The 12,730-nt window shown below is 38.7% G+C and overlaps 1 protein-coding gene across 2 annotated transcripts in view; it reads left to right on the top strand.

Annotated features, from left to right (window-relative positions):
* LOC131899126 (P2R1A-PPP2R2A-interacting phosphatase regulator 1-like) overlaps positions 1 to 12,730 on the top strand; it is a 61,782-nt gene that overhangs the window by 23,551 nt on the left and 25,501 nt on the right. Inside the window, exons 5-9 of one of the 2 annotated variants that reach the window (XR_009376057.1) lie at positions 109 to 152; positions 259 to 280; positions 2,672 to 2,764; positions 4,799 to 4,848; positions 9,187 to 9,279. Coding sequence is in view for 1 of the 2 variants with exons in the window: in XM_059250512.1 (XP_059106495.1) it covers positions 109 to 152; positions 259 to 280; positions 2,672 to 2,764; positions 4,799 to 4,816 (177 nt within the window). In the remaining variant the exon portion in view is untranslated. The remainder of the gene's footprint in view (positions 1 to 108; positions 153 to 258; positions 281 to 2,671; positions 2,765 to 4,798; positions 4,849 to 9,186; positions 9,280 to 12,730) is intronic. The other variant, XM_059250512.1, reaches the window with a different exon arrangement.

Consider the following 12,730-nt stretch of genomic DNA (forward strand, 5'->3'; position numbering starts at 1 on the left):
TAAGAATGAAGTACAGCTTAGTGAAATTTGAAACTCCCAACCTAAATGAAATTTAGTAGACAAGTAGGAGTTGGGCCCTCAGTTTATTCTTATTTCCTTCCCTTCCAGGAAGAAGGGATGGATTTAGCAAGCAGAGAAGCAATGCATGAACGGTGAGTGCCATACTTTGAGTTACTGTTTTCATCATTTGTATATTCGGTTACGTCTTTTCCTTCAGATGGGCTGGCTACAGCACTAATAATTTCTTTTCTTTTGCAGGAAAATGCATACTGCTATGCAGGTGAGTCAGACTTGGGAAGAAACTCTAAATCTGGTACAACATTCACATTTTAACTTTGTAGAAAATTTCTGTTTTCACTAATATGGTGTTGTGTTGACAGCATCCACATTGCAGCACACAACCTCCCATCACTCCAGTTCCAGTCGACCTGCCACCCTCTTGTGACCTCTGTGGGTTCCTCCACACATGCGATGCCCACAAACTGACTCAGGCTCACACATACACACAACAATTACAAAAATACCCTTACAAAGAAACATTTTACAGTTTTACCCATAAGAATAAATGTCATTATGTGAAAGAGGAGCTGAAATTACAGTTTTCTGACCCCAAACTGTAGATGTAGCTGGGAGTTGTGAAGTCTCTCTATAGATATAATACTGGAAAAGTGGAGACAGGAGGATTCTTCCAACCTAGAAATATCAGGCCAGCCTGGACAATATAGTGGGGGTGGAGGCGGGAGACAGACAGACACAGAGACAGACAGACACAGGTGGGAGACAGAGAAACAGAGACACAGAGAGGGGAGAGACATTGAAAGACACACAGAGAAAGAAACAGAGACAGAGAGAGACAGAGAGACAGAGATAGAGAGAGATAGAGAGATACTGATGGAGGTTGATTCTGTTGTGGACCAATGGACCAACTTGCTCTCTTTCCTGATTAACCCAAGAAAAGTTCAGTTGTTGCCAGCACTGAGTAGGTAGAGGCGGGAGGACCAGAAGTTCAAAGCCATCCTTGACTGCAAGTTTGAAGCCAGCCTGGCTACATGAGACCCTGGTCTTTAACAAAAGGTTGAGGACTAAGGACATGGCTTAATTAGTGAAGTGCTTGTCACACAAGTGTGGAACCAGAGTTTGAGTCCCAGTGCCCATGTGAAAAACCCAGGCGTGGTAGTGTGTGCCCTGTAACATCAGCACTGGCAGGGGCTGGGAACAAAGACAGGAAGTTCCTTCGAGCTCACTGGTCAGCCAGTCTAAATGAATTTGTGAACTCCAGATTTACGAGAGAAATAATGTGGAAAGTGATTGAAGAAAACATCTGACTTTGACCTCTGACCTCTGGCTCCATGTGTGCATGCCGGTACATGCACTGGCATGCACTTGCATGCACACACACACACACACACACACACACACACACACACACACACAAGTTCATTTGTGCTGAAATGTTTAGATGACAAAACAATTTTCTTCCCATCTATATAATTTAGCAGCTGTAGGTTAGATTGTTAGGGGTAGATTTACTGAGCTAATATGGCCTTTAATTCAATAATTTATAATATTTCCACAGAGAGGTTGACATACAGCCTTTAATTTCAACGTTTAGGCTATAGGTATATCCCTACTTTATGTTTTTAAATGTCTGTAAACATTGTAGTTACGTAGTTACTTAGCTGTGCTTGTTCCATGGCTTTTACTCTTCTTTCTGAGCATCCATGACAAAACAAGAGAGACTCTGGCTAATGTCAACCTCCAGACTGAGAAGTTAGTAGATGAGGAAATGGGTTCTTGGAGGAAGACATCTTTTCCTTGGAAAGATGCCTCAGATGGGCACCAGGCCCTCATTTGACAGTAGCTTTTGGAGTCACTGGCTAGGCGAGTACTGAGCTCTGGAGTCTTGGACCTTTTCAGGCTTCATAGTGATTTAGTTTGTAGATGCTGTTGGAGTTCCTTAACTGAGCAGATTCATTTCATCACTTTAGGTGTTGGCATGAGTGAATAAGAGAACCTGGATGTTGGGAGGTGGAAGAGAATACATACTATACAAGTATAACTTGACTCCAGTTTTGGAAAAGAATGCATTTTAAAATTCTGAGTTATGGTACTATACAAGTATAACTTGACTCCAGTTTTGGAAAAGAATGCATTTTAAAATTCTGAGTTATGGTGAGTTCCAGGAAAGGCGCAAAGCTACACAGAGAAACCCTGTCTCGAAAAACCGAAAAAAAAAAAAATTCTGAGTTATGGGAGTAATACTGTGCAAGAAAGGACCAAAAATGATTTAGTGAGAATTACAATACAAATGAAATATCAGGCATAGATATGTATATTAGTTTATAGTTTTCAATAGCACAGCAATAGGTCCAACCATAAGGAAAATATTAATTTTAGGGCCTGAGTATATTGTATAATAGCTCAATATTGAGTGTTCACAATGCCTTTCTTGGGTACTGGGTAAGCACCTCAATGACCATGTAGTTCTCTCCTCCAAAAGATCAAGGGTGCCATTGTTTTATCAACATGATTCTTGGGTTCCCCACTTGCTTTGTGGTAAGAGATCCTCCCTGTTGCACTGTGATCCTGCCCTAAGTACACCCCTGCTCATCAACAGCTGTTTCTGCCAAGGGCTTGAATAGTAATGGTACACTTCTTTCTGTTTACACAGAATGGCAACACCACTGTGAAGCAACTAACTATAAGGAACATCCAACTGATTCCAGTCACCCCAACGGCTTCTCTTACCAAGAAACCTAGGAAGGTAAGGAAGGAGGGCTTAAAAGTCTGTATCTCTTGAACTGGTGATGGATATTAATCGTTCCCCACTCAAGTCTTTAGGGGAATATATTTGACTATACATACCCAATTCTGTGTGATTGTTTTCCTGTCAAGCATGGTGATGCCTGCATGTAATCTCAGCACTCACAAGGTTGAAGCAGGAGGATCTCAAGTGTGAGGCCAGCTTGGGTTACAGAGTGGGACTGTTTCAAACACAAACGTAAAATGACCTGTGAAATACTTTACCCTTCTTTTTTCTTTCTTAAACATGTTATCTGCTCCCAACTAAATTCAGCAGCTTTTTCATGTATAGTTGAATCAGTTTTGGAATCACATACATTTCTATAACTACAGCCACAGTAAAGATCGAGAGAAGCTCTCAGTCTAACTCCCTCTTGATGCTTTGTACTCAGCCTTCTCCCATCAGCCCTGCATGCCCTAGGAAGCCACTGAGAAAAGCAATGATTTTAAAATCTCTATTCCAATTTGTTTTTTACAGTGGTTTTCTTTCCATCCTCACAAATGTGTGTGAACTGCAGTGGTTTGCCTTCAAGCCCTATTCACAAGTCCATGCGATAGTTTCAGCTTTTCATCGGTTCTGTTTGTTTGTTCAGACAAGGTCTTTCTCTGTAGCTCAGGTTGGACTTGAACTTGTGATGATCCTTCTGCCTCAGCCTCCCAAGTGCTGAGATTACAGGTGTGAACTACCATGGCTAACTCATATGTGACCACTTTCTTTTTCATGTCTCTCTCTTTTTCAATTTCTTTCTTCTTCCTTCCTTCCTTCCTTCCTTCCTTCCTTCCTTCCTTCCTTCCTTCCTTCCTTCCCTCCTTCTTCCCTCCCTCCCTCCCTTCCTTCCTTCCTTCCTTTCTTCCTTCCTTCCTTCCTTCCTTCCTTCCATCCCAAGAGATGGAACTCAAGGTCTTGTGCATACTAGTCCAACAATCTACCAGTAAACTATATCCTTGGCCTTCGTTTTACTTTTTGAGACAGGATGTTGATAAATTGCCCAGGGTAGCCTTCAACTCACTGTGTATGTCAGACTGGCCTTGAATTTGACATCCTCCTGGCTTGGCTCCTGAATAAATAGGATTGTAAGCTTACCCTATCAGGTTAAGTGACAATTTTCCATTTAAGTTTATGTTGTCTGAAAATACTAAATTGCTTGTAAAATAAATTCCTTTTGCAATGCTGGGAATAAAACTCAGGGTCTCATGTACACAGGGCAAGCACTCCATCACTGAACTAATCTGGCCCCCAAGGAAGCATTCCAGTAGCTTCAAAAAAAGTAGACTTCCAAACTCTGTGAAAATGAAGTTATTTTGCTTTAGTGAGATTAAAATATCATTTGTTTCAGTTTATCATTTTATATACTGAAAAGAAAAAAATCAAGTGACCAAGTGGTGAATTCGGCAATTCATTAACCCTGGTTTGACCATAATCTTTCTCTGACCAAGTTTGAATTTGTTCATAAGCATCTATAGCACTTTATTGATTTGCTTCAAACACAAGCTCATGTACTTCAGGCTACCCTCAAATTCAATTTGTAGCAGGGGATAATCTTAAATTTCGAATCCTCTAGCCTCCACGTCCTAAGTAGTGGAATTCCAGGCATGCAGCACCGTATCTAGTTTTCACAGTGCTGGGGCTCGAACCCAGAGCATCTAACATGCTAGCTAAAACACTCTACCCACTGACAAACACCACCAGCTTTCCAAAGCACTTCAGAGAAAATATCTCTGGGAATCTGCAGTTTAGTGGTAGTACTCCACAGTGCTTGCCTAGCGTGCGTGAGGTCTTGGGTTCAATCCCCAGCATTGCAAGAACTTTTTCATCTTTGCTTTTTATCTTATCTCATATTAATATTTAGAGAAAGGCAATGCAATGATGTGATGTTACATAGTATACAGACTTCTCATTAGTACAGAGACTCAAGTGTTTATAATGAAATCACAATTGATTTTGTTTCAAAGTTTTCTTGTAATAATCATGATGGTTTTATTTTATAATTCACAGGACTATCAGAACTTTTAGACCAAGGATCCTGCAAACATCAAAAAGAAAAGGTACCATTACATTCTGGTAGAAATAAATGTAACTTTGAATTATTTTGTAAAATAAGCTAATACCAATTATTACTCAATTTTTTTGTTTTAATTTGGTTATTGTTTTTGTTCTTTTAGACTGAGTCTCACTATGTAGCCCTGGCTGGCCTGGAACTTGCTATATAGATCAGGCTGGCTTCAGACTCATGGAGATCCACCTGCCTTTGCCTCCCAAATCCTGGAATTAAAAGTGTTTGCCACCACACCTGACTAAAAACTTTAAAAATTTTTGAATGTTTAATTTTTTCAGAAGTTCATACACAAGAGGACTATGTTTGCATACTTCCCATTTCTCCCTCTCATTGTGTGTGTGTATATGTATCTGTGTGTATGTATATGTATCTGTGTGTGGGTATATGTATCTGTGTGTATGTATATGTATCTGTGTGTGGGTATATGCATGTGACTGCTGTCCTCAGAGGCAAGAAGAGAATGTCACATTTCTTGGAGCTGGAGTTAAAGGTGCTCGTGAGTGGCCTGGTTTGGGTGCTGGAACTGGCCTCTGGCCCTTTTCAAGAGCAGGATGTGCTCTTAAATGCCGATCATCTCTCTAGCCTTCAACAAATTGTTTTGAAAGCATTTATTTTAAAAATATATTTGATAAGTCACTAGGCCTTTCATTTTATCCCAATAGAAATATATTTAAAGCCATATAGGAAACTGTAAAATTCTAAAAAAGTATGAACTGGAGAATGTATTTAGTATTCAGCTCAGCAAACAACAAACTTCCCAGTGATACCTCACTAAGCTATGTTCTTCTTCTTTTGTGAATACAGCCACTGAACTACAGGTTTAGTACACAGCTGAACTGCTGTTGATGGGAGAAAGGGTAAATAGGAAGGAAATTAAAATTGTGTTTGTGAAAATCAGTTATGGTAAAGAAGGAGAAGAAAAAAAATATAGGGAAAAGTCTGGTATATATCACAATGGTTTATGTATTTTAGATTAATTAATTAATTAGGTACATTCCTGACAATGTACCTAACTCAGTTGTGTGAACAAGACTAGGTAAAATCTGGCTGTGCATGGTGCCAGCATGTCTCTAATCCCAGCCTTTGGGAGGTAGAAGCAGGAGGATCTGGATTTCAAGTCATACTTAGCTGGATAGCAAATTTGATGCTAGCCTTGACTACTGAATGAGACTTTGTCTCAAAAAACGGCTAAATAAACTTTGAAAAATATATAAGAAGTCTAATATAATAATATATTTGCAAATATATTAGCAGTCTAGGAGCTCTTAGGAAGTGGAAGTCATTTGCATATTTAAAAGTATCGGATAGCGGGATGTAGATAACTTGGTGGAGTGCTTGCCTAGCATGCAAGAAACCCTGAGTTCAATCCCTCGCACTACATAAACTAGAAATAGCAGTGCATGCCTGGAATCCCAGCATAATGGAGGTTAAGCAAGAGGATCAGAAGTTTAAGATGGTCCTTGGGTATACAGAGAATTTAAGGCCACCCTGGGCTACATTAAACAAACAAATAAATAAATAAACCAGTAGTGTGCTTAAATTAGAGCATAAATACCACATTGGAGGTGTTTTCTTTTTGCTACAGTTATACACAAAGTATTTTATTATGTGGTGACATTTTCTTATAATTTATTGATTAAAATTTTTCTTTGGGTTTAGTAGTATTGCTGAGGTGTAGAATCCTGGCCTAGCATGCATGAGGCCCTGGATTGAATCCTCAGCATTGCATAAAATTGTCTGGATCACTTAGTTTTGGCATAATACACTTGGTCTCCTCCCAGTGTCATGTCATCCCTCTCACACACACCCATATCATGTGTCTGGGTTTCAGCTGCTCTAGAGGGCAACTGCCTTATTTGTTTGTGTATCCCTAAGGTAATTCCAAAGTGAACTCTGTGTATGCCGCAGAGTTTGTATGCTAAGTCAGACTCTCCCAGGCATGCCCTACCCAAATATGATAAAAATTCATCTGGTCATTAGTGATCAAACTCAATAGCAAGTGTGTTGAAATCTAATCTCATTGCAATATTTTGGAATATTAATATTCACCTTGGGAAACAACCTCTGTCCTATTTGGAGCCCATCAACACAAATGAAATACAGGGAAAGATGATATAAAATAAAAAAGAAGGCCCCGGTTGAGGAAACTGTTAAAAAGATTGAGGACATTGGAAAGTACAAGAACATGAGATAAAAATTAGGCTCTCAAGTGTATGTGATGAGCAGCAATTCATTCTCCGAGGGTAATCAGGACCTGATAAGGCTTCAATTGGCAAGTCCACGAAATTTGAAGAAACTAGACAGATGTAAAATACTACTTTTAAACTAATGCTAAAATTACCAAAGCATATTTCAAATTTGATTTTATGAGAAATACATTTTCGTTTTCCATATTTCACATTTAAGTGAAAAGGGAGAAACGGGTCATTTTTCTATAGCAATATAAGCATAATCTAGCAGGGAACAGGATGTAGGGCTTCTTTAGCCCTGAATAAGCTGTGGGTTTATGGTAAGAAGGTCTATTGAATCTCTCATGGGCACTTTCGTTGTTGTGTTGATGAGATTTGAGTCCAGGGCCTTTCACATGCTAGGCAAATATTCTATCACTGAACTACACCTCCAGCCCTTCTTGGGTCATTTTTAAATGGTAGCCTTAATGATTTATCATTCACATACACCCTACATGAGATGGTATGGACTTGAGGATCATTTTTTCCCATGGGCAGATACTATTATAAGAATGAAACTGCAAAAATGAACACTTACATCAAGGCAGTGAGTGTAGCAATTCTGCTTTTACATACATCTAACTAGGATTAAATACAGGGCCTCGCCTATACCAGGCAAGGGCTCTGCCACAGAGTTAGCCCTTCCTCCCCTGGCCTAGTAGTGTTGTTTTGTCACAGTCAAGGGTTTCTGGTCAGTATTTGAAAATGTGTTTATACTCTTCATTGTGTGCTATAGGAGAATTTATCTATTTAGTTACAGTGTATGTTTAGAAAATCAAGCTAAGTATAATGACCCATGTTTATAATCCCAGGTTGCCTGGCCTACAGAGTGAGTTCTGGCTCTATTGGGCTACAGAGTGAAACCCAGTCTCAAAACAAATAAATGAATGAATAAGTAATAGTCATGTTATAGTCCTTGGTTAATACTGAAATGATAGTTTCTTAAAAATAAATCACTTTGTTCTAATTAACTCACTATATAAAATAAACAAAACCACAAATAACAGCATCACTTAGCTAGTTTAAAGAAGGCACTTGTCTTGGTTTGGGTTTTTATTGCTGTGAAGAGACACCATGACCACAGCACCTCTTAGAAAGAAAACATTTAAGTGAGGTGGTGGCTTACAGTTTCAGAGGTTCAGTCCATGATCATCATGACAAGGAGCGTGGTGGTGTGCTGGCAGACGTGGTGCTGGCTACGTCTTGACCAGAAGACAGTAGGAAATCAACTGACTGTCACACTGAGTTAATCTTGAGAAAAAGACCTTAAAGCCCGCCTCCATATGACACACTTCCTCCAACAAGGCCACACTTCCTAATAATGCCACTCCCTTTGGGGGCCCTTGTCTTTCAAACCACCACAGCACTCAAACACTTGCCAAGTCCCAAACTTGAAACATAGTAAAATGGCCATTCTGAAGCAATGGTGCTGTGCTTGAGGATTTACACTTTCACTATCAATTATATTTTATTCCCTATCTATCACAAAAAAGAAAACTATGATGGAGTTGAAACTTTAAAATCTAGCTTTGTATCTGCTTTCATAAATCATGTATCCAGAGTTTGCTGGTTCTCCATTCTTCCCATCACCTAATTGTGTCTGCTCTTGGACTTCTTTCTAAATAGTGTAATATACCCACACTTACACCTGCTTAAATTTATACATCTGTAAATTATAGACAAGGAGATATATATAAGGGAAAACATATGTTTTTTGTTTGTTTGTATCTGAGTTTCAGTCATCTCACTTAATATACTTCCCAAGTCCATCCATTTTAATGCAGATACTGTGATTTCACTTTTATTTACAGCTGAATAATACTAGTATTGAATATATACCATAGTTTCATTATCCATTAAAATGGCGGTTATTTTTCAAAGTAATGAACTATCTCATTCTGAAGCCCATGCTGGCCTGAAAGTCATGGCAGGGTTTCTGCTGCAACCTCTGGTGTGAGCCACCATGACTGGCGTCAAATTTGCTTTTCTATTAACGTCTTCCATGTTTTACACATCAATGGCAGTGAGTAAGCATTACTTCCACAATTCAAATTTGGTTAAATAAGACATGTCTTTCCTGGCCTACCATTTTGTCATAGGTAAAGTGGAGCTTGAAAATCAGCCAAGTTAAATTTGCACGTGTTACCATCTTTTAACCTCCCTAATCTTCTTAACTGTCAACAAAATGTTTGGTGAGTATTAACATGGGAGTTATAAAAAACAATTATTGGCCATTTTCCACTTTGTTTTAAAGTATACTGTGACTACTATATATATTCAGAAATATGGTACATTCCTGTATGGAAAAGTTACAAAGTACAATTCCAAATGGGTGCTATCAACTTTTGTTCATTTCCCTAGCATGTGTATTATTAATGTTTGATGGATACACTTTTAGAAGGGATGTTTAGGCATTCGGTTAAGAAGTTTAGAGAAACACATAAGAATATTATACTTGTATCTAGGACTATACGTAGTCCCAGTGGCTGAGCATGGTGAGTTTGCATGAGGCCTCAGGTTCAATGCCCAGTACCACACAAAAAAGTGGAGTTGGTAGGGTAGTTCAGTTGGAAGAGTGCTTGCCTAGCATGCATGATCCCCTGAACCACATAAATCAGCTTTAGTGGTACACACTGTGATCCCAGTACTTCAAGATAATCCTCAACTACATAGAAAGTTTAAGGCCAGCCTGGGATACACGAAAGTCTGACTCAAAATGACCAAAACAAAAACTAAAGTTGGTAGGGAGTTTTATTAAAAAGCATACCTCCCAAAGCGTGCTTTAATTGTATAAAGAGAAATAGAAGAGATGTGCTGATTTTTCTCATTCTGCTCTTGTGGAACTATTTTTATGACTAAAGGCTAGATGTTTGCATCACGGATTTCATGTTCTGTGTACACAAAACAGTGTTTCTTGAACGTTGTAACAGATGAGTAGCACGCACTTCTCCTAATCTAGACACTCTTGCACTCTTGATGGAAACAGCAGCAAAACTGGATCTTCCTCCTCTTCCTCCTCCTCTTTCTCCTCTTCTTTTTGTGGTTTTTTGAGACAGGATTGTTCTTCGTAACAAGCCTAGCTGTCCTGGAACTCACTCTGTAGGCCAGGCTGGCCTTGAACTCACAGAGATCCGCCTGTCTCTGCTTCCTGAGTGCTAGGATCAAAGGTGTGCGCCACTACTGCTTAGCTAATTGGATCTTCTTCTAACTCACCCTCTAAAAGAAGCACTCACCATCCATCATTTTCTGATACTGGCTCTCTAGTTTATTCTAGTAGATTTCTGCTAAGTGATTCATATAGTTCAAGATTTTCTCACATGTGGTGGGGGCGGAGTAAAGCAAGTTAGATTAATAACGGATGATATAGTAGAGTTTAGACTATCTCCTATTGGTCATTTTTTCAGTTTCCCAATATTCTGTTTATCTATAGAGTTTGCGTGCTTGATTCTTGTGCTCTTAAATTCATTGCAGTAATACTTTACGGTTTTCCAAATAAAAACTATGTTGAAGATCTAGTCATATACTTCTAAGGTATTAATACATAGAAAAATTTTCTCCTTAATTTTTTGTTTGTTTGTTTGAGGCAAGGTTTCATGTAGCCAGAGTGGCCTTCATGCCTCTTGCCTCCACCTCCCAGTTGCTGTGATTACAGGTATGCTCCAACATACTCAGGCTGTCCCTTGATAATTGCTTGTTTTATTTGATTTTGTGTGATTGGAAACAGAATCCAGGTTTTTGCACATGCTAGGCAGTAACTCTACTCACTCCCGAGTCCCATTCCTAGTCCCTTGATTTTGTTTAAAACCTGAGATGTAGCACGAATCCTAATTGGTCTTGATAATAAAAACCTGGAGCCAGATATCAGGGTAAATGCTGAAAGATCAGAGAGACAAAGGAGCAAGCCACAGCCACCTCTTAAAAGTAGGATTTGTGCCATACTGAGATCTGGATTTACTTATAGGAACAACAAAATGAAATTATTAGACACATAAAAGTACAGATTTTAATGAAGTGTGATTATTCAATTAACCACCAGGCAAACCATTTTTAAAAATGATGTGCTGAGATCTAGGAGTGCAGCTCAGTAGTAAAGCACTTGCCCAGCATGCTTGAGGACCTGTGTTTGATCTCTAGGACTATAACAAACTAGGTCCTTAATGGCCATACTCGTTTTTAAATAATGCTTTCAGTAATTGCTAGTTTCCACTGAGGAGGAAAACCATGTCATCTATGAAAGCAATTTTGAAAATCAATGCAGCTAGTTATACTACAGATCCAAGGATTGCTTATTTTGCACAGGAATCCTTGGGTGTTTAATTTGTTGGGAAGGTGTAGGAAGAGAAACAGCAAGATGAATAAAAGCTAATTGAATAAAAAGAAAATAATAAGTAATTGGGGCTTCACTGAATTTGTACTCATCCTAATTAGCCCTGATCAACTTTACATTCTAATTAAAGTGGGAGGGGGGAGAAAATGTCAGAAAATATAACCTTTTTCATTTTTATGAATTTTTTTGCTCATCTTCATGACTATTACCTGACTTAATTAAATACAAGTTTAATACATTTGGACTTTTGCAACAACAACAACAAAACATCATGTTTACAGGTGTTCACTAAGGGTTTTGTATTTTTTAAACCCCAATTGTTTTCTTTTTAAAAAATCTCAAGGGTTTTTAAATAGGAAACATCATGTTAAAAGTTTTAAATCTAAAGTAAATGCTTTAAGTAACGATATTAATATTAGCACTTTGAGCAATGGAAATGTACCATCATGACATGAAGCTGAGAATTTGTTTAAAATGCTTCAGTCAATACAATAGAAACAGTTACCTAAAACATTAATGAAACACGTTTTACCTTCGAATATAATTGAAGGATGGGAATCTGATGTAGGTATGAAGAAATGATTGTGCTTTTACTTTTGTTTGTTTATTGTTATTTGAGACACCTTCTCACTTTGTTGTACAGGATGGCCTTGAACTCAGAGTGAGCTACCAGTCTCAGCCTACCGAGTGTTAGGATTACAGGAATGAGCCACCATGCCTTGCTGTTAAGATTTTTTAAACAGTGGCCCTGATATATATGATTATGTTCATCTGTGATGCAAATGAATTTTTGATGAGTAGTACTGAAACTTGAACCCAGGACCTTGCACAAACTAGGCAAGCGCTTTACCACTGGACTACATCTCCGCCCTTAAATTGAATATGTATGAGGTGCATGACGTGATAGTTCCCTGAAATGAGACAGTAGTCTATAAATTGGTGAAGGACAATGAACTAAAATATTTTCAGTGTGGTTGCCGTATTTTTTCCTGAAGATGTAGGAAACAGCAAACATAAAGGTTCACATGTGCTATAGGCAAAGAGTTTGGGTTTTTGTTTGTTTTGTTTTGTTTTGTTTTTCGGGACAGGGTTTCTCTGTGTAGATTTGGTGCCTGTCCTGGATCTTGCTCTGTAGACCACTCTGGCCTCAAACTCACAGAGATCCACCTGCCTCTGCCTCCCGAGTGCTGGGATTAAAGATGTGCACCACCACTGCCTGGCACAAAAAGAATTCTGTAATAAAATGGCTGACATGTTCTAGTATAAAAACTAATGATGAAAGTAAATAATGGGAACTGACAAGCCAAGTCTCGTGG

The sequence above is a fragment of the Peromyscus eremicus genome, chromosome X (assembly GCF_949786415.1).
Source record: "Peromyscus eremicus chromosome X, PerEre_H2_v1, whole genome shotgun sequence".
Lineage (NCBI taxonomy): Eukaryota > Metazoa > Chordata > Mammalia > Rodentia > Cricetidae > Peromyscus > Peromyscus eremicus.